This window comes from Lytechinus pictus, chromosome 11 (genome assembly GCF_037042905.1).
Source record: "Lytechinus pictus isolate F3 Inbred chromosome 11, Lp3.0, whole genome shotgun sequence".
Taxonomy (NCBI): Eukaryota; Metazoa; Echinodermata; class Echinoidea; order Temnopleuroida; family Toxopneustidae; genus Lytechinus; species Lytechinus pictus.
In genome coordinates this window covers 28,627,492-28,653,221 of record NC_087255.1, presented here as the reverse complement: position 1 = coordinate 28,653,221, position 25,730 = coordinate 28,627,492, and the positions used below count along the sequence as shown (strand labels likewise).

The window sequence follows — 25,730 nt, the reverse complement described above, 5'->3', positions numbered from 1 at the left end:
GGGCATGTATCACATCTTCTCTATCCACCGCATATAACATTCATGCAAAATAGTCGGCAATAGTCTTCGAGCTGTTTGCTGAAATATTTATTGAATTATTGATTATTGTAATTTTGCCATGAGTCACCGCGACACCCCTCCCAATTTGGCTTTCAGTGGGGTGCGCACTATTACCACCCCTTTGCTCGATTTGGAGTTTTCCACCAACAAAAATACCCCGATGATGTCATACACGCTGCTATTGTTATGGGAAATATTCCCGGCGGTAGCATCGCGCTGGCAAGCTGACTCTATGCGTAGGCGGCACAAGAGACTTGGACTTTGTTACTGGGTAAACTCCTTGGTAATATTCTCACCACAAAACGATTGATGCAGAAATTTGGTTTGAACAATGCAAAGTCTGACTGAGTATATTGTTATTGTGCTGGCGGGGTCATGAAACCACGTGAATTTTCAGCGCGAAAACTAGAAAAGGATTAAGAAATCTGACTGAGTTTTGAGTTGGACAGGTGGTTTCAGGATTGTTTTTACTTTATTTATGTACATATCCGATCGATTTTTCGAAGTAAATTTGAATACACTGAAGACTGGGTAACGGTACAATCTGCTGTGAGATTTATTATAGAAATGATTCGTTTCTCATCGTGAACCGTTCCTCAAAATTGGATTTATACCATGGAAAAAACAGGAGAACAAAGACCTCACAAATCGCGATCAAAACGTGGCGAATCTGGAGCTGAAAGTACGCGGGAACGAGAAGGCTCAAGTTCTGGATCGGGGGCCATTCGCAAGTCTCGCCGAAGGTCGGGGGAGCGATCACGTTCTCGCAATAGGAGGAGGAGTGGAAGCTCGGGTTCTCAGAAATCACCGACTGATGATGGGGGCTCTGTCGCCAAACATCTCCCGGGAAACTCTACTTCAGTTGAGCCTAAACAAAATGGGTAATTGTTTTTTTTTTTCACTTGATAAACTTGTAAATTGATATTTCTTATAATAAATATATAAATATAAATGTTTTTTTCATTATAAATATCTGGACAGTCATTATTTGCACGTAACAACACAGTTTACAATTATAGGAAATTCACCATTATTCTACATGTATGTACCGGTAATATAATTTATTAACTAAGAAATTCATACTCTTATTCTACAATTTTTTATAACAACAACAACAATAATTTGTAAAATATGCTTCAATGAAAATCTTAATCAAATACTTATTAACTTCAAGGTAGGTTTTATTAATTTAAGGTTTTAATTTTATTTTCAAGTGTAGGCCTAGTACAATACAGCTGAAGAGTATAATTCCAAAGAGCTCTCAGTCATGGAGTGGGCTGAAAATATATATTTTTCTTTGTACTTGGGGGAAGTGGAACTGAAGTTATTGGTTTAATTGTTATGTATTGTGTTGTTTGGATCCAAAGATGCCCCGCCCCCTCAAAGAACAAAGCATGTGTTCTCAAGACAGACCTTATTGAAGCCTGATTGTTACCCCCACCCCATACTGTTCAGTTAGACTGATAACCTAACTAAAGGTCAGACCTAATCAGTAAATGTTTTTGTTTGTTTGTGTGTTTGTGACAGTGTTGTGCTCATGTAGGTCAGAGCATGATACCTTCCCCCCACTCCCCTAAAAAAAGGAGTTTAAATGTATACTCTTATGGGGCAGTTTGTCTTCTGTTCAACAATCACAATCATTTCTTGTGATACTGATCTTGTAAACAAGTCTTTGATACCTTGGTCACATTTATTCTACAGCGGCCGTACGGCCAGTCGAGAACAGCCGTTTTAACATTTTTGTCCTACTATATATAGGTGGTTTGAATTAAATTTAATAAAACGGCTGTTTTCTACTCGCTGTACGGCCGCCGTAGAGCAAATGTGACCAAGGTATAAATCACCAATTTATTCCAGCTCAGTATCAAGTTTCTGACAAGAGTATTTGTTATGCAAATGCTCCTTGTATTGAGTTCATTGAAGACATGGTCTATAAACAGGTCACCTTTGTTTGTTAATCTCTCTGAATTAAGTACTCCCTTTTCCCCATTCAGCCCAACAACAATGATAAAACTGTTTCTATGTTGAAGTAGAAAGATTGTCTGGGCCTTTTTGTTTTCTTGGCAGTTGTATCTGGTGATATTTTTAGTTTTCAAAATAAAATATACATGTATTGTTTGATTATTACAGTACATGTTCATTGTACAAATTTGTCCCTCTTTGGCTTGTGATATCCTTTGTGTGAAAAATTCTTTTAACTTTCATTAGACTGTTTTCTTATCTGGTCATGTGTCATGAGGTCGCGTACTTTTGCTTTTGCACCGCCTTAAACTTGAAAGTCTCTCTCCCCTATCCTATATTTTCTGAAAGGATATTGCTCAATGAACCAAAATAAGCACTCAGAATTAGCATTTTATGTCAGGCATAAGTGTTGTGTTGAATAGAAAAAGATTAATAATTATTTTAACCTCATACATGTAATTGTGATCATAATACTTTGTATCAGACCCCCTTTGACCAATATAATCATATTTATGTACAGTACAGAGTCAGATCTTCCTAACAATGTTTAATTTTAATATTAGGTTTATGGTCAAGAAATTGCTTCAAAATCAACAACAAAATAAAGAAAGAAATGTACATGTACGTAATGTGTGTGCTATTTTGCCTGCATTACCATTGCATGGTGGGTATATCTGCTGTGTTCATCTGATTTAAGGTATAGAATGATTTTTAAAAATCTGCACGTATTGTTGGACTGAATTTCTGACAATTTGACCTTAGATCTATAACAAAACTTTCATCCTACAGATTAGTTAACTAGTACAGAATAGTAGAAATCACATTTTCTGGTTTTTACACAAAAACTACATTTAAATTAAGAATAACTAAAGAAAATATGTGCCAATATGGATGAATTGTGAAAAGTGAACAATTTGGACAATTTTTTTATTTCTTTTTCATTTCAATGTTTTTTACCTTGTTTTTTTTTAAATGACAATGACATTGCCAAACTTATTTTTCAATCAATGAACAGTAAAACAAGAATGCTCTAGCTTTAATATGATACCAGATTTGTTGTTGGAAGTTAAGTTTTCACAAAAATATTAACGTTTTACCCAAAATAGCACAAAATATTGAGAATCCCCATTGAGTTTGTACAGGTGGCACCTCTTTTGGCACCGCCCCTGGTGCTTTGTCATTTTAAAGACTATGTACTGTAACTCAAGTTCTGTTTATCTGAGAGCAATGAAACTTTCTAGAATATTAGCCAATGAATTCAGCTTCAAAATGATACCAAACTTGTTGGCATAGCACCTTTGGTTTTGAAAATATCAATGAATATTAACTCAAGAAATGAACCAAAAATATGTAAACAGCACCACCTTTTTGATGGGCAACCTACATTACATGTCTGACACATGGCCATTTTCAAAATTAAATTAAAAATGTTAACTCTATTTTTCTCTGTTGGATATTTGTCAAACCATTACCAGTACCAACAATTTTCTATATATTTTTTCTTTCTCTTCAAATGAACATACATGTACATGTATCAAGGTGAATTTTCTCTTTAACTCATTACAAATAAATGAAATGGCCCAAGAAACTGGAAATAGGCATATATAGGCTACATGTTGGCTCAACTTGTACAAAAATTAGAACAGGGAGATAGAGAGAAAAAAAAACTTTGTTTGCCATCTGATCATCCCAAAATAATTCAAATTTTTATAATAATTATTTACAGTTTGCTTGATCTAGGAGGTTTATCTCCCTGCCTGTTCAAGTTCAACACAGGTGTTTTACAACTAATTATTTGACTATTCAAAAGATGCATTTCCTACTTAACCTGAACATTCCTGCACAAAAGGTAAACAAAACAGTGATGTGTCATTCAACGGCTGAGATCAAAGTACATTCAATCCCCAGTAGACACCCACAATCCTGCTACTGTCAGGTGAAACTCACATGCTCCAGTGATTTTGTAGGCCTAAATCCACAGCTGCGGTACAACTCATTTGAGGTAGTTTGAGGTACATGTATTACGGTATACAGGATAATTTGCGGTTGGATTTTAGATCAGTACACTTGGGCTTTCCATAACAGCTGATGACATATTCATTCTGTGACGTACTTGTACAGTTATGAGTAAAGTTTAGGCCAATGATAGCTTACACACAGGAAAAGTGTCAGTTGTGTTGGGACAGTTGGTGTACTAATGTATTAGTAGTACTTTACGGAAGAGAACTGAACTTTTTCTATGTGAAAATCTTTGTACATAATTTGCACTTGAGGAACCATAAATTTGGATTTATTCTTGTTCCAGTGTTGGTAAGTTACTGTTGGTAAGTTACTGTGTAAATGGATATTTGGTTTAGGTTAGAGTTGAATTCTGTATAATTCTTGGATTATTAGAGAATGGTTTAGGCCAAATAGTGTTTGTGTTGTTGGTTGTGTACATAAATTTTGATAGACCTGCATCTTTGTACGTAATATCTAGTGATTGCAATTGCATGGGAGCCAATTGAGATTGCAATGTTGTAGTATCATTAATCAATATTAATATACATGTAGGTCTAGATTGTGAATTTTTAAGATGACTTTAGGATCATATTCTTGTACATATGTATAACATGTACTAGTAGTAGATGATTTTAATACTAGATGAATAATATACATGATGTAGGCCTACATGCAGGCCTACATCATGTAGACTATGCTGTACATGTACTGTAGGCTTTATTGCAATGTACAGTATCTATCGTCATACTGGCAGAATGAGAGACATACTTTGAAAGCCAGTATTTGCATGTATAGGTACAAAAACACTGTAATGTACTACCGCAGTACTTTTAACTGTAACATGCATGAAAGTCATTAGTGCATAAATGATACCTGATCACTGATACGGGTAGATTGATTGATTATCCAAACATGAATACCAAGTATTACGTATGACTCATAACAGTGGGGTAGGGTATGTTGTTATCCCTCAATGGTAAAGTACTTTGAGTATGAGTAATTGTATTGTTGAGCAGTCTCAGTAGGTCTCATGCATTTGAATGAAGTAAAGGGTTCCCTTTGTTTTAAAAGTTTCAGCAGAGATGTTATCTATACTAAATTTGAGGCCAAAAGTGTACATACTTGTACACCCATGGAATTCAGTGAAATTTGTTCGCTTGCCAAACATCGTAAAATTTACTATATCTGTAGAAATTTAAATACTACCATGACGAATTTGGTATCAAATGAAAGAGCATATTATAGGCCTAAAGCTCTTTCACATACACTGTAATTGGGATGCCGTTGGGATTAAAGTACATGTATATTTCAGCTGGAATTTTCTTTGAAGAAAAAAAGTACTATTCGTGTCAAATGTATTCTATTGTTTGTTATTATATTTTCAAACATTTCATAGAAATATATAGATGTCAAATATATGATTTATATTACATTTTCTATCATTAAATGTCACCACTGAACAAAAAAGTGTTATCTGAAATATTTGTGTTGAGAAGTAATTAACTAGCACAAATGTTTTTGTCAAGTTTTTATTTTTAAATTTGTCTAAAATATGAAGATATTTTTGGGAAAAATGACACCTAAATATTTTTCAGCTTCTGATGACAAAGCAATGTGATGAAGGGGCACGACATACTCACTTGTTTGATATCAAATTCATCATGATAGCACAAAATAAGATACAGTAAATTTCATGTTTGGCAAGTGTCAACTTTCCTTTTGTAAACTTCTGGCTTTAACTGTGAGTGTAGGCTACTGTAGATGTACAAGTACACTCGGGTACAAACCACTTTTTGCTTTTTATTTTTATCGTCAAGTAGTGTTCAAACCTATTTCATTTCGTTAGAATATTATGTATGTAGTAGCTGCCTTTTGCCTACATTTTGGAAGAGTCGATTACAGAAAACAGAAATATAAACTACATTCATTGTACATGTACTTTCATACAATGTGAGGTTGCCACCAATGTCTGTACAGCCTTGCCTTACTTTAATAGCTGCCCTAAAATTTTATTAAAAAAAATATTTTTAGATACATGTACAGAATACAGAACATCCAAGCAGGCCTGCAGTGGAAGCAATGATGCAAATATTTATCATATTGGCTTAAAGATAACTTTCAAACATGATTGTAAACAAATTGTCCTAGAAAATTGGGATTTTAATGGTCAAAACAAGTTGATTTGCATAACCTTTGCAAATTTGTGCAAGGGGGGCATGAAAAGAGCAAACTCCCCTGGTGATACATGTATTTCTTTGCAGTATTCAATACAAAGACACTTTCCTCCTGGGGGTTTTCTAGAAAATTAATCAAAACATCTCGGATTGCCTCTGTTTTTTAGTCGTATGCGGTGTGATGTCTACGTCATTAATACATTTAGCACTCCAATTCAAACAACTCAATGCCAGATGTCTCTATTGTTAACGATCGGCACGCGATCAAGATATTGCCAGTGTTTGAAATCAGACCCTTTTACACGAAATGCAGTCACTTTTACAAGCCATTTAGTAGTGAATGTACTTACATGTATGTATTATTACAGTTTGCATATTTTTTCCAATAAAGTGCATATGTAATTTCCACTACTATTATGGTAAAATTGTTAAATTATAAGTACATAAGAATGAGGGACAAATTTCCATATTAAGTCAAGCTGCCCAAAGAGTCTCATTGGAATATATACAATGAAGACTACTCTTACTGTACACACAAAGCGGTTTGTTGATTTGATAGGAGTTTACTGGTAGTCATAGCGACCAAAGAATCTATTTTTAGGCCTTGGCTGAGGCATACATATTTCTTGATCATATCTGTATGATATGCATGGAACTCTTCAGTAGCTGTTTGCTTGAACGAGAAAGATGTGTAACTCACAGTTTTCAGGCATGAAGTATGACTTATTCGTCAACGCCTATAATTCTAAACCTTTCGTTGAATGATTTGTTTTTATTTTATTTTCTCAGTTTTAGTAAGCACAGATGAGTCAATGATTATCATTTGAATGAATATTATGTTAATTCTACAAGGTACACATGTGAAGTACATAAGTACATGTACAGTTTATTGTTATTTGTCGTTTTATTTGAACAGGGTAGCCCTTTCAGTTAAAAGAAATGCTCGAATAAGGGGCTGTACAGTATTCTTGTTATGTTGGGTTTAAGTATACTACAACAAATGTTTACTTTCGCTGTATGGAGGGACCATCCCAATTCCCAATCCAAAATCGATCACACACCCTAAAATCATTTTTGTACTCTTGCTTAATCATTTAATTGATTTTTGCTCAATATTTATGTACTCTTGCTTAATCATTTAATTGATTTTTGCTCAATATTTAATTTAAATATTGAGCAAAAATCAATTAAATGATTAAGCAACATTTTATGTATATGCTTGGCCCATTCTTAGACAACATTTTTTGTTTTCATAATGATAAAAGTTTTCTTTGTAATAGAATAAAGTTTTCTTCCTTCTGATAAAAGCAAAATATATTTTTGACACTCATGTTCACTTTCTGTTGTCAATCTGCAGTTCATCATCAGATAAAGAGATGAGGCGAATGTCCAAACTTGACGACCCCCTTGAGAAGAATGCTATCAGAGAGAAGCTCAGGGCCAAACCAGGGGTGCGGAGAGAGGGAGGTGATACACCAAGAATGAAAGGACCAATGGTAAGGATTCTAAGGAATCAGCATAGGAAATACGTTAGTGTGATGGGTGATTTCATCCTCATCACGACCCTTACTGACGACCCTTATTGACGCCCCTAAAATTCCCCAAATGGATTCATGCTGTAGGGTGACCATCTTTTCTAGCATCGCCACAAGAATCGCCAAAACAATATTCAAGAGCATATTACCTTTGGCAGAATAATGTTTGCATTACAACTTTGCTGATAAAAAGTTGCCCTTAAAGTGAATAGAAGAAAACAAATTGCCTGATATGAAAATATGGCCCCTAAAATTTCAAATAAAATTTGTATCCTGTAAGGAATCAAGTGTCCTGTAATGTAGCTGTATGGGAGCATTTGATTGGTTGGAAAACAAAGGTTGTCAGGGCAGCAAAAGAAAATTGGCTTATGTAGGTCCTGTGATACAGAAAACTGAAATTAATTGTGAAAATCAAAGTAAAACGGAACAAAATATATACATGTAAAATAGAGGGAAAGGGTTAAAGATATATTTTTTAGTGAGCAGGTGCTCTGTTATGTCAGAGAAGGCTCAAATTGTCAGAGAGAGGTGTTCCATACATTATGAGATAAAGACTAGGAAATGATGCATGTCCTGTTTCTACCGACTGTAGCTGGAAAGAAGGAAATTATGAGATAATTGTGTAGCATAACTGTTTTTTGTCTCACCTGCATAGCAGAGTGAGACTATAGGCGCCGCTTTTCCGGCGGCGACGGCGACGGCGGCGGCGGCGTCAACACCAAATCTTAACCTGAGGTTAAGTTTTTGAAATGACAGCATAACTTAGAAAGTATATGGACCTAGTTCATGAAACTTGGCCATAAGGTTAATCAAGTATTACTGAATATCCTGCCTGAGTTTCATGTCACATGACCAAGGTCAAAGGTCATTTAGGGTCAATGAACTTAGACCATGTTGGGGGAATCAACATCAAAATCTTAACCTAAGGTTAAGTTTTTGAAATGTCATCATAACTTAGAAAATATATGGACCTAGTTCATGAAACTTATACATAAGGTTAATCAAGTATCACTAAACATCCTGCATGAGTTTCACGTCACATGACCAAGGTCAAAGGTCATTTAGGGTCAATGAACTTTGGCCGAATTTGGGGTATCTGTTGAATTACCATCATAACTTTGAAAGTTTATGGATCTGATTCATGAAACTTGGACATAATAGTAATCAAGTATTACTGAACATCCTGTGCAAGTTTCAGGTCACATGATCAAGGTCAAAGGTCATTTAGGGTCAGTGAACTTTGGCCAAATTGGGGTATTTGTTGAATTACAGCCATAAATTTGAAAGTGTGTTGGTCTAGTTCATAAAACATGGACATAAGAGTAACCAAGTATCACTGAACATCTTGTGCGAGTTATAGTAGTTTTCAAAGTCAGCACTGCTGCTATGTTGAATCACGTGATGCAGGTGAGACCGCCAGAGGCATTCCACTTGTTTATAATATATGTGACATAAATGACTATTAGAAAAGATTTGCTTCCTTAGCAAAACTAATTAGTCAAATAATCCTGTGTCCTGACTCATTTAAAGGCTGATCTTTATGCATTCTATTTTTGTTATTCTTATAAATTTGTGAATGTCATTCTACATGTTATTGGAAGTACATACATGTACATGTAATCACAATCCAAGCGTACAAACCGTAGATGTATTCACTTGACGTTTACACAATATATTGAACATTATATGCATTGTTTATTTTTAATTGGTTATTATTAATTTTGTTATAAAACTTAGTTATGATACTGTACCATCTTCAAAATCATAAACAAGGGAAAGGATAATAAAATCTTCAAAATAATATAATAATGAATGATAGTTGGAAATTTTTGCGATGTGAGTTTGAAAAGGAATTTTACGTAGCATAATAATGAGTTTGAATAATGCATCGTATCCTAGCATTAAAGTGTCTGAAAATAGGGAAAAGAAAGTGTGCAAAACGCTTTGCTTCATAATGTACATGTATACAAGAGTGAAAAAATATTTCATTTTCTTTTGAATTTTCTTAATTTAAGTTGAATTTAAAGGAAATGAAATATGTGTACATCTGCAGAAAAATGCAGACAGGTATTACATTAGAAACATTTTCTTATTGAATCAACAGGTTGCAAGACCACTTTCATCACCATCACCAGTAGAAGGGTCTTCATCAGCCTCTTCCACCCCACCACCACCACCGGTATCATCATCCTCATCAGCAACAAGGAGACCAAGATCATTGCTACCTCAGAGATCACAATCACCATCATCACATGGCAAGGAGTCACCATTCACAAAACAGGTAAGGAGGAGGATGGGGAGAAGGGGAGATGAAGGGAGGCGGAGGAAGGATGGAGGAGATGGGTGCGAGAGGGGAGGAGGAAGAAGAGAATGGAGGAGGGAGGGGAAGAAGATGGGATTGGTAAGGAAGGGAGGGAGTTGAGATGGAGAGAGAGAGGATAGGGAGGGAGAAAGTGAAAGGGAAGAGAAGGAGTGGGGGGGGGAGAGGGAAGATGAGAAATGGGAGGAGGAGAGGATGGGAGAACGGGAGAAGGGGTAGAATGAGGGGTGAAGAGGAGAAAATGTGGGAGGAGGATGGGGAGGAAGAAGAAGAAATGGGGGAGTAGGAGGGAGGGGGAGGAACAAAGTGAAGGGGTTGAAGGACAAGGGAGAAGGGAAAGGGATGTGGTGATGGATGGAGGGGGGGGGGTTTGAAGTGGGAAAATCTATAGAATGAGAGAGAAGAGATATATGTATATAGAATGGAAGTGAGAGATGGAAAGTGAAAGAGGAGACCAATAATAGACCCAACCCTGTTCATTGTAGTCATTTGAGATTCTCAATTCGTTGCAGGTTGTAAACAGAGTTGCTTCTCCTACGTCACCCAGACTTCCAAGACACAGGGGATATGTATCTCCCTCGGTAAGTTCTTAGTTTCTTTTTACTTGATATTCTTTGTTTAAAGAATGTCTATTGCACTTTGCATTTTCTTTTAAAAAATGGTTTAATAGTTGTCTGTACTCATTATTTTTCTATTCTGTATAATTTTCTCTTTGCTTTATTTATTTTAATTTTCTTATCTCTCATTACGTTCTTCATTCTTGCATAATTACCTGGATTACCTCCTATGATGGCTTCTCTTGTCACAGATGAATAAGAAGATGCAGCTATTGTTTTCATTTTTTTCATAATAAAAATAATCATTTTGAAATTACACTAGAATAGTGTCCAAACTTGTCTTTTCAAAAATTTATTTTCTTATATACAGTAGGCCTAATAAATGATTGAAGATTGATTTAGAGTATTATAGTAAAAAATTGTTTGACTTTGATTAGATTAATTTAAACATTAGTTTTTTCTATTCAAGGGTTCTCGACCAGGCTCTCCAACAAGTGGCCACAGGAGGGCGCCATCACCAAACAACGAATCCTTATTCACACTCGCAGTTGGTGTTTTGAAGAAACGTGTAGAGAGGGCGCTCCATGCGAGATTATTCCTTCTTACTCAGAGCGGTCCTAATTCATTCCTCATTGGTGGAGATTCACCAGATCACAAATACAAGGTCACAATCGGCTCACAGGTATGTAACTTTATTACTTTTAAATTCATTTCATGAATTTGAAGCCTTAGTTGATCAGATATCAATCCTCAAATTGACAACAGCCATATTTTTTCTTTTCTAGTTTTAATCCTGTAATATTTAAAATTTAAAAATGAATGTCTGAAAGTTGTACATTTGCCAGTTTTGCAAGGCAAAGCAGATTTTGACATTTACATCATGTTGCAAATTTTTGCTAAGTTCCACAGTTATATAAGCAGAGATGAGAGGAAATCTTTTAAAAAATATTCTAATGACTTTATGGCTTCTTGAGTTCTAAGTCTCACGATTTTAGGAATTGTAAAAAGCAGAAATAACAAAAAATCTATTTAAGGATGTAAAAGTGACTTTATGGCTTCTAAGTGCTACCACAATTTTAATAACAATAATAAATGAAATGCATCTTTTTTTGGGATGATAAAGTGACTCTAGGGCTTCTAAGCCCATAATAATAAAAAACAACAACTTTTTTTAGGACAGTGAAGCAACTCTATGGCTTCGCACATTGATTACAGTCCCTCTGAAGGTCAGTCAGGTTATAATCAGATCAATTCTGTTATTAATTCCATATCGCACTGGGCGTGATACACATCAGCTTTAATTAATTTTGTGTGCTGCTTTTCTCGCAGGCCACGGTTGAGCCTCAAGGGCAATTTAGTGCAATTGTTGCCAATTTAGAGTTTCTGCGTACACAGGTGACGCAGTGTAAACACCTACTGCGGACTAGTCATTTTCTTTGTTGCAAATATGAAATTTGGAGCATTTCTTCCTTTTGCTTTCCTGTGCGTCATGGATTACTGTACCAAGTCCTTTTTCACTCTAATTTAGAGTAATAAGTAATGGTTTGTGTGATTAATGTATTGTCATAATAGGAGTGTTGACGTGAACATTTAGGTCAACAAAAGTCATGTCTATGCTTGACATTAAAGGCTGTGATTCAGTCTCAGTCTTGTCCAATTATAATGAAATGAAAGCTATATGTAAAGGTAGTTGTACATTTTGAAATATGCATATTCTCCCAAAAATATTTGAAATTCTCATTTCAAAATGACAAAATAAATTCATTTTTAGTCATAGTACATTTATGTTCATATAGTTTTCATTTATTTTTGACCTTGGAAAAAGCTTCTATCCTGGTAAAGGGACATTTGCACTGCATGATCAGATCCAGAATTATTTGAAATGATAATCATTCTTGAATACAGGTACATGTAGATATGAGACATTCTAGTATGTTTTTTCAACCAATTTCAAAACTTTCCTTATCCCTCTCAGAATTGCAACTGTGGAAAAGGGCCCTTCTGTGTTCACCTGCTGTTTGTGATGCTGCGAGTTTTCAAAGTGGCTGAAGATGACAATTTATTGTGGAACAGGACCCTGAAAAATTATGAGGTAAGCATCATTTTCATATATTCTTCACAAGCCCATGTTCTTTTTATGATTCTATTACATTGGCATTGGGAACTGGAATTTTGTATTTTAGTTGGAAAATTATTATTTGTTTTAATTTTCCTCAGGTTGAGTTGTTATTTGCCAAATACGAAGCTATGAAGAAGAAGAAACTAAAGCAGTCTCCGAGCCAATCAAGCCAAAGGTCACGGAGGTCATCTCAAAGTCCATCTACCTCTCATCTTCCCAGACCAAGTTCTCCGTGCCCATCTACAGGCAGCAGCGACCAGAGGTAAACAATTTATGGAGGTGACTTGGGCCCCGTAAAACCAAGTTAAGCAATCGATTGCAGAACACATTTTGATTAATTACATTCATGACAAACATGTATGATGATGATGATAACATGCCACATTTATATAGTGATTAATACAACTGTTTCGATTCATGACATATTATCTTCCTGGTTTACATGGCTACCATGATCTGGCTCTCGAGCGTCAAGGAATTCCTTCCTACTGGGTATCCGCTTACTTCACCTGGGTGGAGAGTAGCAAATGTAGACAAATGCTTTGAAAAGGGTATGAGTAGTGCAGTTTTTTTTAATGATTAGGTTTGACCTTTGACCTTACAGGGAAGATGAAGATCTGTGTCCTATTTGCCTGTTGGATATGGTGGAGGGAGAGAGTCTAGTGGAATGCAAGAATGGTTGCCACAACAAGCTACACCACCACTGTGTTGCAATATGTAAGTACCTCAACATATCCTACCATATCTATTCATATATTTATTTATTCATTCATTCATTTTTGTTGGGGGGGATTAAACAAAATCAAGTTAAGAGTTACACTTAAATTCCCTTTCACATGTACAAAATATTTTGCTAATTGTACAGATTATCCATAGTTGACTTTTGTCCTAGGGACAATTTCCTCTGACAAATTTGCTCTGAGCCAATCAGATGCAAGGATTTTGATAGCTTATAACAACAGTCAGTGAAAAATCACTGGCTATTTGTTTCATGAAATGCTCCCCTGGATGCTGAAATTACCCTTGCCACCTCTCAATATGTTGTGCCTTTTTTTTCTAGGGGAAGGAGAGTGTCAGAGACAGCAGGAGCCTATGGTTTGCCCCCTCTGCCGAGCCATCTGGGCCGATTGCACCCACGAAGACCAGGAAGCGGGGGCGCCATCCACCGCCCATTCCTCCGCAGAGCAGGGACCGGTAGAAGAGGAGGCAGGTGTCTTGGAAAGCAGTAGACTTCAGACTTACCAGCAGAAGAAAGAGGGATGGAAAGAGGTAGTTATCGAAGAATGATGATGAAAATGAGAAGTCTATTGCATAAAAACAACTATTATAATAATGTTGTCATCCAGTGGTAACTACCATAGTTAAAATACTCAACATCCATCAAAATCAAGGATCCATGGAAATCACCATTGGATGGCAAAGTAACGTTTATTCAATAGAGCCTAAGGAGGATATGAATATGAAAAGAAAAAAAAGATTGTCAGCATTCTGGCAAAGGTTTCTGTTTGACTTATTTCATTGACCTGCAATTTATAAGTTTTAATTGTCACCATATTCATTTATATACATAAATCTATCTTTTCAAATATATTGATGTGTGATACATTGTCGGTGTATTTTTCCTTCTATTTTTTTCCAAGAATTGAATTAAAAAGTATGTTTCTGAGGTTAAGATAACACCTTTTACACCATCATCATTTCCAGGCGTTTGATGACAGCCTTGTCGAAGGTATGTTCTCCCGCGACTGGGGAATCCGTGAGAACACTCTCCACTCCCTGAGCCAGCAGCTGTCGTCCAAGCTGAAAGACGACCGGGACAGCAGAGAGAACGAACCCCACGATGTTGAGATGTGTGAACAGTGTTTCCAAGGAGATGTGATCACCATGGAGTCTGGTTTTGAAATGGTTGCCATGGCATGCTCTGATCCTGTATACAAAGTGTATGTGGCAGCATTGGTGAGTAATAACAATAATTAATCTTTTATTCCATCCTCTAATTTGGTCGGTGTTTCATAAAGAGTAACCTAAGGTCATGCGCACAAACATGATCATGTTACTTCTGTAATATGTTCAACCAGTGTTATAAAGGACTTGGCTTGGAATGTAGACAAGTTTCTCAATTATGTATTTGTACAAATATTGATCATCATCATCGACTGATGTTTTAACCCTATCTTATTTCAAACAAACAGCGAGTACTGCGAACACTCTTGATGTGTTCACACTGTAGTACTGAGGACCAGCAAGCCCAGCTGAGATCTTGGTTACAGCCTGTCATGTCTGCAATCTTGGTCAAAAGTGCAGATGGCAACAGGTAAGTTACTTTTGCTTGAAGTTAAAATGGAGAAATGTACTTTAATCTTAAAACTATTGAAATATAGTCTGCTCAGAGAAAGATTAAATATGTCTTTGAAAATTTGAACTGATATTTCATAGATTTTTCTAATACAAGATACCATACAAATGTATATTCACTATAGAGTAGAGTTTGCTTAAATTGACCTGCCATAAGTCAAATAATTGGCTAAGTCAGCATTTACATCAACTATGTTGAATTTTCGGCTAAATTTCTGTGGTCCCAAAAGATTAGATTCATCTGTATTTATGCACTAATTCTTATTTGCTTCTGACTGCTTTCCCTACAGACGCACAGCTCAGTTATCGGTGTCGGCCATGTTTGAACTTGCCAGAGGAGATTCTGGAGAGCTTGCAGTCAGCAAAGAACTCTCTTGCTCAAGTAAGTAACCCTTTTGATATTAAGATCTTGTTGTGTGTGCAGACAAATTTTTTTTTTAGGTTTGTCATATATTTTAGGTTTGGAATTTTGGATTTTACAAAGATGTTGGAGATAGAACATTGATAGCTTCTGAGAAGGATTTTCTACCATTATAGAAGCTTATATGCTCTTGGTTATTACTTATTAACTCAAACATAATCCCATAATCAATAGTTCAATTTTTGCCTGAATAGATTTTGCCTCAGTGCCCTATATAGTATCAAATCATCTGAAAGCAATGTATTAATTTTCTATGTGTTTCAAAGACACAAACTGAGATGTAATTTTTATTTGACCCAACAGATTGTATAGGACTTGGCAGTCTGGATTATATCCTTTCGTGTCTCATCAGTGACATCCAGATCAGTGTGAGTGAATCATCAAAGCACATTCTAGGATGTCTCTGTGTTCTAGAAAGAGTCTTCTCCGACTTCCCGGAGCGCTTTATCATCACCGACAATGATTCTGAAGTGGAGAAGGACAGCAAGATCGAGTGTTTGGTCTCCATAGCGACCTGTGTCTCCTCCTACCTCAATAGCAGCCATTCTAGGATGTGCAAGATTGCCAAGAAGATATCGGTCATCGTGGCGAAGATCTTGGTAGCGGATGTCTCAGGGTTTGCCAGGATTTGTGACATGATGAGGACGTTGGAATCGCGGGAGGTTGGAAGCCGGATGATGCGCCGCCTCCAGAAGATCCTTGATGAGTATGAAGGTGCACAGGATGCAGCGAGGGAGAGAGAGGATGCTGCTGTGAACGGTGATGATGAAGGAGGAATGGTTGATGGTGAGAGAGACAGGAGACAGAACGGAATGCAATGCCAGAATGTACCTTGTGCCACAAAAAATGCCGATGGATCCTCTAGAAGAGATGAAAATGCAAGGACTCCATCGAGACCATCTCTACGAGACAATGCAAGAGATTGCTTTCAAAATAGAACTCCCAGCAGTGAACAAACAACCGTCAGCGACCTCTCGGACATATCGGCTTCTCCGACCACACCCTGCGATAACCCCATCTGCTTCAAGTCCGAAGTGGCCTCGTCACCGAAGAAGAGAATGGCAGCATTCAGTTACCCGCTGCCTGGTGTTGGCTCCAAGAACTGCAAGGATGAGGTTGAGGCAGAAGAAGCTGAGGCTTTAGCTATTGCCATGGAAGCATCCATGCATACCCAAGGTGCATTGCCTTGTGTCCCTGGTTTGAGGACAGAGAAGGCTGGAGACGTCATCATCAAGATAGATCACAAGGTAAAGGAAAATTTTCTCGCAATTCTACAAAAGTTATTTGAAGAGAACTTGAATGATGTATCTGTAAGAGTTAAGATAGGAATATGAAAAGAAGAAAGGAAAATATATTTGCATTTAAATGTGTAGGAAATCCATGATTCTCTGTAGACTGCCAGTGAAGTGTAGTGAGACCACATAATACACAGTTAAGGTTAGTTGTTATAATCATATCTCAGGTCAGATAGATGTTCTGATGTACATGTAGTCTAAGATGCTTGAGCATTTATATGGCTGGGTAAATAAGAGTTATTTTTATTTATTCCCTTGTGTGCAGAACTCGTCAGAGGAGACTGATGGTGTTGTTAGTCCGAGATCAAAGCAATACATGGAGTCTGTCAACTGGACGAAGGGCAGCATCTTGGGTACAGGTGCATTCTCATCATGCTACATGGCGAGGGACGTCAAGACAGGAACATTAATGGCTGTAAAACAGGTATGTGCAAAGGGAAGAAAACAAAAATCTAATTTAGGGACCATCAAATTATCATGGCTTGAGCATTCAATGAAGGGAAGTAAGATTGCAGGAAAATGGGTTGAGTATTTCATGGAATTTCCCTTCTATTAAACCTAAGATCCTGTTCCAACTACCCTCTTTGGCGATGTCTTTTCCTTGGAATTCTGACAAATTATCATGGCTCGAGTCAGTGAAGTGAAGAAGGAAAGGCAAAAAATTGGGGTTGGATGTACAAAAATGTTGATGATTTTATTGAATTGCCTATTATCAGTTCGTAGCACTGACACTCATCCCAACTCTCTATATTCTTTTTGTATTCTTTCTATTAACATCAAACCTGTTCTAACTGCCCTCTTTGCCGATATCTTTCCCCTTTCCTCCCAGATCTCATTCTGTCGGAACAATGCTGAGGACCAGGAAGAGACTATGGAGGAGATCATCAAAGAGATCAAGCTCATGGCGACCTTCGACCACCCTCACATTGTTCGCCTCATGGGGGCGACACAGCACGAGGGTCACTTCAACGTCTTTGTGGAATGGATGCCTGGTGGAGCGGTGTCTACACTACTTAGGGACTTCGGTGCCTTCAGTAATGCCGTGACCGTGAAGTATATACATCAAGTCTGTCTTGGACTGGCTTATCTCCATGACAACAGGGTCATCCATCGTGACCTCAAAGGTGAGTGTCATATTTTATATTTTACATACCATGCTTTGAATTCTGATGTTTTGTGATTCTCTACTGTAATGATGTCATTGACATCTTTTATGTACGAATGTGGAAAATAAACTTAATAAACTTTATGATGCTTCATTTAGTAATATATATACTGTGTACTTCTAATAAACATTTTTATGTTTAAATGTTGTAATTCACATTTTGTGCAGTTTTGTTTTGAATATTTAATTTTAGCTTACATTTGTTGTTTACACTTTATAAATCATACTAATGAATGAAGATATTGAATAAGTCAATCAATGATTGTAAGAAAAAAGATAATATAATCACCATACCTGTTTACACACATACACAAACAATGGTGTAGATAGGTTGCAGAGGGTCTGATAACACAAAACATATCTTATTAATGACATATGATTTTTCATTTATTCTGGTTCAGGGGCAAACTTGCTAATGGATAGCACTGGCCACCACCTGAGGATAGCAGACCTGGGCACTGCAGCCAAGATGAATGCTGACATTACACGCACTGATGAATTCAAAGGTCAATTCCTAGGCACCATCTCCTTCATGGCTCCCGAGGTAATTATTTCATTTTTCTCTTGAAACTGAACGATAATGAAACAATGATGAATTTTCTTGCTTATATGGGTTTGAATTCTTCTCCAGGCTTTAATTAACTTCATCAAGAAATTAATTCAAATTGACTGCGTTTGACCTAGTTGAGGTGAAAGGTACTTGGTAGGATTTTTTTATTCAATGCTTTAGCACCTACATGGTGGTACATCTACAGCCGGGGTAATAATATGATTCCAAGTAGAAAGTGAAGTAGAGTATGTCCTTCATATATGAATATTGATACACACTTGTGAAAACTTACTTGTGTCCAGCATTATTATTTATTATTATTATTATTACTGCATAGTGGCATGCATGCAGTCAAGTTGGCAGAAACAGTCTTCTTCAAGTGTAAATTTGTTTAGGTATTGGTGGACTATTTTAACAAGTATTATGTTGTGTTTTGTGGCTAGGTATTGAGAGGGGAGCCGTATGGTCGTAGCTGTGATATCTGGAGCGTCGGGTGCTGTATCATTGAGATGTGTACAACTAAACCACCGTGGAACGATGCAGCAATATCCAACCATTATCAACTTCTATTCAAGGTATGCCTTCTATTTTCCCCATCCTTTGTTTGACCAGAGACAGGCCATTGAGGTTTGAAAGTGTTGATTGTGATTACAAAAATAACTGGGGGTTGAGGGCAGCAATTACCCCCCCCCCCCCAAATTGAAAAATGAGCCACCATCAAATATTATTTCCGCTCATGGCACATTGCAATCTCTGAACACTACAGGTGGATTTCCAAGTTGCCCCCACAAAAGAAATTATGTTTAATATTGCTTTCCTAGAGTGTGAGTTTTATAGAATGTAGCCGTGATTTAAGCAAAGAAAGCAAAAGAAATTGATTTATTTTTTCTTTTAAACTGATGTTTTTACGGTATTCATATAAGAGATATTAAAGATCTGTAAGAAATGAAAATAAATTATATGAAGATATGAAACATATGAGACTTTGTTGTCACTTTCCCTGTACACATGTGTGACATTTTTGGTTGATATTCATTAAGTTTCCATCTCTTTTTGTTCAGATTGCAAGTGCTAATGGACCTCCTCCAATCCCAGAATCGTTGTCTCCAGCCCTTCGTGATATCGCTCTTCGTTGCCTTGAAGCTACACCAAAAGCTCGACCTGGCATCATGGAGCTTTTGAAGCATGCAGCCTTTACTCAGATCAATAGATGAGATTCTTGCAGTCTGGAGTTTGATATTTCATTCAGTTTGAGAATCTTTGTCTCACCCTTGCTGATATTGCTGTTCGTTGCCCAGAGGCCACATCATCCGCTTGGCTGGATATCATGGAACATCCAAAGTATCCTGCATTCACAGAGATTGAGAATCTTTTTTTCTTGAAAGACCTGTGGATCCTGTATCTATGGAGTTTCATTTTTCTATAAAATGAAACAAGGACAGCACCCGAGATGGCTTCAGTCCCTGAAGTAAAATCATGGAGATTATGTATTCTTATATGGGAATACCCAAAGTATGAAAGATACTTCAGGATTATATTCGTTTTGGAGATCTTAGAAGTTCTTGTTTCTTGAATACATTAGGATACAAGATAGCCATTTGGCAAAGGGTTTCAAAGTTTGATGATCCCCCCAAAATTAAATATTTGCCCAAATCAAGGCAGTTTTCAAACCAGATTATGCAAATCATACCTCTTCTAAGTAAATTTCAGTCAAACAAAGTTCTATTGTCCAAAAGAATTATATCCTTGTGTTTGAACTGTTGAGATGTGATGCGATGCGTGACATCAAATGGCACCATGGATGCTACTAGTTTGGTCAAATAACGGAAGATGATATATTTTTAAACACGATTATTTCTTTTAACCATTTTATTGACTATGGTAAAGATAGTCATGTTTTTAATACTTTTAATTTTGAGTACAATTCTGTGCTCAAATAAATTCAAGTCATCTACTTAATCAAAGAATTGCAAGTGTTTTCAGGTTACAGGAAATGAAGGGGTCATCCTTCCCTTTTAATATCATTTCTGATATTTTGAATTTTTATTATTAATTATTTTCAGCTTGATAAAAGACCATTTATCAGCCATAGATGCTGAAAATTAGATGACTCAAAAGTACTTAATTATTTTTATACTCTGTTGAAGAGTACCTGAATTATCTGTTCTAAATGAAATACATGTACAACAGATGAACTTGTCTTGATTTAAAACATGTGTGTGTGTCCTTACATGTAGCAATATTTTGAAGCCCATTTTATAAAGTGTGTGATTAAAATCATTGAGACATTTCTGCCTTAATAATAAAACCATGTCATGAAAATAACTGCCAAATGTGCCCAAATGAAGACCTTTATAATTACTATTTTTATTCATTTTTTTTTTTTGGGGGGGGGATGTTAACATGAATATGTATTTTTGTTTTTCCTTTTAACTTCTTATTAATCCAGTCTTTGTAATTGAATTTGTTGAATGAAAATAAACATGAGAATAATGCTCTAAGAGGTTAAAAAATGATTTAAAAAACATGATTTCAAATCATATTCATTGCAAGATGATTAATCGTAAAGCCATTCAAGTAAAGAAATCCAGCCAAGTCTGTATTCAGTTTATAATACTTTTTAAGCCATGGATAAGAAGACATTCCCTTTAAAATATATGTATTAAGTGCCACTAATCCCAGACAAGTGCCTAAGTGTCTTTATTGTACTAACAGGTGTCTTTTTATTTCCATTTTATATATGGTACTGCCCCCAAATTGGATTGGTATGTACAACTGGGTTCTTAAAGATTTTACTCATATTCTTTGAATATTTTATGGATCCAATTTCATATATCGCTGCAAGCTATTTTTATTCGACAGTTTTGAGACGAGTATTTTTCTATCTTGCCTCGTTATATAACTTTTTTATAATGTCAAGCCTTGATGCTTATAAAGCATTGATTGCTATGTTTATAGATTTATACATACATGTATTACATGTTTGAATTCTTACTCAGATTTAATTTTGTATTTTTACAGAAGAATTTTACTATGCCCTTATGAACGGGTGTCTATCTGGAGTTCAAGTCATACCCAAGACCTACCCAACGTTTATAATTATACATTTTGTGTGAAATTTCCTGAGTGTATTGTCTGCCTATGTCTGATGCTTTGCACTGCTTCTGGCAAAGCATATGACGACATAGCAGCACACTGTCAATACACCTGCATTTTCATCATTCGTTTGTATATTATGGTGCCTATTATTGTACATAAGAGATATTGTGTATATTGTGTTATTTTGTAATAAAACCCCAAGTGACATTGTGATAAGTACACAGTATTGTTTTGTATGTGATTATATTAAGTTTTGATATCAGAGAGAGAGAGAGAGAGAGTGGGAAAAAAAAAAGGGGGGGGGGTGGTGGTGGTTAGAATCAAATCAATTTTTTAATTACTAGAAGAAAGACTAACTGGAATTTTTAAAACTAATAAAGGAAATCTAACCCCAAATGAAAGAGCATGCAAGTATAAAACAAAATGACAGAGTCCCAAATTTTGTTATTTTTTCTGAATGTCTGGCAAGAGTGAAGTTGTAAACCTTTCTGGCAGTTTGTCAAAATTATCACATATTTAACTTTTGTTTGTATTGTTGCTGAATACGGCCAGTCAACATACGTGGAGACTGTGCAGCTTTAATGTGAACAACCACAAGAGAAATTGCTTCAAAATTTATTGAGGCAACTTTTCGAGCCCAGTAGCCAAAAATTGCATCATTTATTGTATATTTGCATTGCACCCTATCAATATTTCCAGGGCTCTTTAAAAAAAAAGATTTCAAGGGTTCTTTTGGGCATTTGGGGACAATTCTCCCCGCGTAATTTCCCCACGAACAACGTAATGTTGCAAATCTTCTGAGAATTGGAGGGGGATTGGGAAAATTGCACAAAACATCAAGCAAACTATCCTTATCAGTTTGGGATTTTTGAAGATTTTATGTTTTTCGTAAGGAGCCCAAGTTAAATCATTTGAAACCACTGATACCAATCTAGGCACCATTAGATGGAGCTTGTCACAGCACTTACATGTTGATTTTGTCTGTTCCTATAGTAATATTCAGAGACCAGAGTCCAGTTTCTTCAAAGACTTTATAACAAATGCGTATTTTTTTACAAGTTTACTATCAGCCAATCAAATTGAACAATTTCAGTAGCTTTGAACTGTTATTGCAGATTTCTCATTATGTTTTATGAAACGGGGCCCCAGACTTTCTCAATAAGTGATGAAATCTTCATGAATTGGTGCACTAGACCCTGTTGCAAACATATCTCAAGAAATTAAGTACAAGTCCCTGAGATGTATTCTGATTTGTTAAAAATCAAGATGATTTAAATTTTCAAAGTTAAGTTTGATTCAACTTTTTGTAATGGGACTCCTGATCAAATTGCAAAAAACTCACATGTAGAAGATGTTAAATGACATTCTTTTACATTGTATGGTCCAACAAAATGCTATGATTTAAAACTTGTTAAGACCTGGGCTCTGTAACACAAAGGTTTGCAATCAATCGCTAAATACCAATGACCAATCAAGATCATTGTTGCATGCGCACTTGTTTAAGACACTGACCGGGAACCAATCAGTGGGGTTCTTTCATATTCGCGATTAATCGCAAACATTTGTGTAATCAGACCCTGGTGTGACAATGCTCAGCAAAAAAAAAATAATTTTAGCAAAGAAAAAAAAAAAGTTAGCCCAGGTCAAAATAATCAAATAACTAAATGTTCTATCTAGAGTTGTGTGGACAATTCCAAAGATATTATTCAACATGACTCGTGACATAATAAAATCATGACATCAAACATGAGTTGTGACATCATAAGATTATTCAGATGTCACAAGTTTTTCCATGTAATTTAAACTTTTTGAGACTTACAAGTGTAATTTGCAAATTGTTACATACACATAAAAATGACAAATCAGGACAGAAGAAATAATGCTTTTGCAACATGATTTAATCCGACTATTTTCATGCAGAAAAATATTACATAAATCATGATTTCTTACCATACACATACAATATTTAGAGTCTTGTAGACCAAAGGCAGGATATTTGCAAAAATGTGACCAAATCAAGGACTCAACTCTGATACACAACTTATCAATGAAAAAAATCTGCACTCGATTAATCAAACTGATGGATTTCAGAAGTTTAAATCTAGACACTTTTTTGGATGCATCGCTTTATTTTGGCGCATAAAAACCTAGACTGCATGAAATAATATTCTTTCAAAGAGAATATGATCTATTACTCAGGCGTGCAACATACTGGCTATGGTATAATGATGTAAAAATAGAAAGATGTTGCCTCTTCACCTGTGCAAGGGATTTTCATAAAGATTCTAATACAATTCATACTGCCAAGCTGTTTTGCCTAACAAATAATGCACAGGTTTAAATTTGTGATGTAAGTGGCGATGCAGGCATCTCAGGTATTCATAATGCATTAACACTTGGTGAAAGCACCTCATGCTTGTATACCGGTATAATCTTTAATAGTGTGCTCCATGGCCACTATTACACATTCATAACTACATTGTATGCGTTATTTGTACAGATATTATGTAAATGGAAGCCATTGAACTTCATTCCACAGTAATGGGCTCATCTGTCACTTTGTGAAAACGGGCCAGTAACGATGACATGTTGATTCACAAAACTTCCAAATTGATCTGAGTGCCATACACAAATGGCTATGGTCCAAGCGTGAATATGCTATCTGAGAGTTATCATAAATCATGGTTTTCCATACATTTCCTACAAGATATTCAGGGACGCAAACCTTGATAAAAGAAAAGCAGCATCGTGAGACATGAAAAATGTATTTTGAACGGAAAGACACTATTTTTAAACCATTCTGCAGCAGAAATATGTATATGTATAATATGGTTCAAGGAAATACCTGTATATACCATCTGGGGCAAAATATAACTATCGTAAAACCTGCAGTATTTTAAATAAAATGATCGAATATACAATACTGCACATAAGGAACGGTTTGCATCTCTGGATATCAACAGATGTCGTTACATTCACTGACTTTTTGGTTCTGGATGGGGTAATTTTTTTATTTCCCAGAATTTACATAAAAAATCAAGCTTTCATCAACCCTCCCATCCTGAATGTGCTCTCTTCAAAAGCTGACCCATAATAGAGGAGGTGCTCCAAATACAGTACATTTTTAAAAAGATATTCACATAAAATAACAAAACAAATAAATGTTTCAATTGTTTCCTAAAAAGAAAAGAAAAACAGCTTTTTATTTTCCCCATAAGTACTTTTGTGGAAATGAAGGAGCAAAGTAAACAGAAAAAATACGAGCTGTCACTTTGCTCTTGCTTGAACTGTCATCCCATTTGATGGGAATCTGCAGCACAGAATGCCAGCCAATATTTAGCAGTAACTAAACATATGACGAGAAAAATAAACTTATAAATGTACATGTAACAATAAGATATGAAATTATAGTCTGAACTTTGGCATAAGCATAAACCAACTGTATGGAAACATACAATTGATGACACAAGGGCCCTAGCTTACAAAGAAGTAGGAGTGATCCAATCATGACTAACTATGGAAAACCAGCCACACCACCATCTGTAAAGGTAAAAGAAAGTAGTTGCAGCAAACAATTATTTCATGAGAAAGTCTTTCAAATCATGGTTTATTTGTCAAAATATCATGTATCTAGAACTGGTACATTAATGAAACTTATCTTTGTAAAATCATGAAATCTTAACTCAAAATCAATAATTCTGATGATCACTAGCACAGAAAAGCATATGTGGGACAGTGTATTAATATTGCTTTAAAAAATACCTGACATTTGATGGAATTCCGTGCTCATTTAGCTTAGAAAAGGCTATATATTTTAGAAATATAACAATGGTGGCAACCTTATATTGTCTGAAAACCATCACTAGGGGGGTGTTTCACAAAGATTTATGTATGATTTAGAGTCGCACTTAAATGCATAGTTGCATGCGGTATAAAAGGCATGACCGCATTTGTCATATCATGCCATGAGGATGCACACCGCTGCGTATTGATCAATAAGATTGTGCGTTGCATGTTATGTACGCGTCAGCATTTTAGTGCGACTCTAAGTCATACAGTACTTAAATCTTTGTGAAATACCTCCCTTGCTCCTGATGAGAATTCTTTCAAGGCAAAA

The 25,730-nt window shown here is 35.9% G+C and overlaps 1 protein-coding gene across 2 annotated transcripts; it reads left to right on the top strand.

The window, feature by feature from the left end:
• The first annotated feature begins 286 nt into the window (after positions 1 to 286).
• LOC129271130 (mitogen-activated protein kinase kinase kinase 1-like) lies at positions 287 to 21,832 on the top strand. Of its 2 annotated transcripts, none has more exons than XM_054908491.2 (18): positions 287 to 941; positions 7,555 to 7,693; positions 9,837 to 10,013; positions 10,565 to 10,633; positions 11,079 to 11,291; positions 12,585 to 12,701; positions 12,827 to 12,990; positions 13,333 to 13,445; positions 13,789 to 13,997; positions 14,433 to 14,684; positions 14,921 to 15,042; positions 15,374 to 15,465; positions 15,808 to 16,751; positions 17,065 to 17,223; positions 17,629 to 17,923; positions 18,366 to 18,508; positions 18,958 to 19,089; positions 19,576 to 21,832. In XM_054908491.2, exons 1-18 carry the CDS (start codon positions 676 to 678, stop codon positions 19,726 to 19,728), a joined length of 3,759 nt encoding a protein of 1,252 aa, XP_054764466.2. In that variant the 5' UTR covers positions 287 to 675; the 3' UTR covers positions 19,729 to 21,832. The 2 variants fall into 2 exon arrangements, with proteins under 2 accessions (XP_054764466.2, XP_054764467.2); XM_054908492.2 differs by lacking the exon at positions 287 to 941 and adding an exon at positions 3,905 to 4,332.
• Positions 21,833 to 25,730: the final 3,898 nt, after the last annotated feature.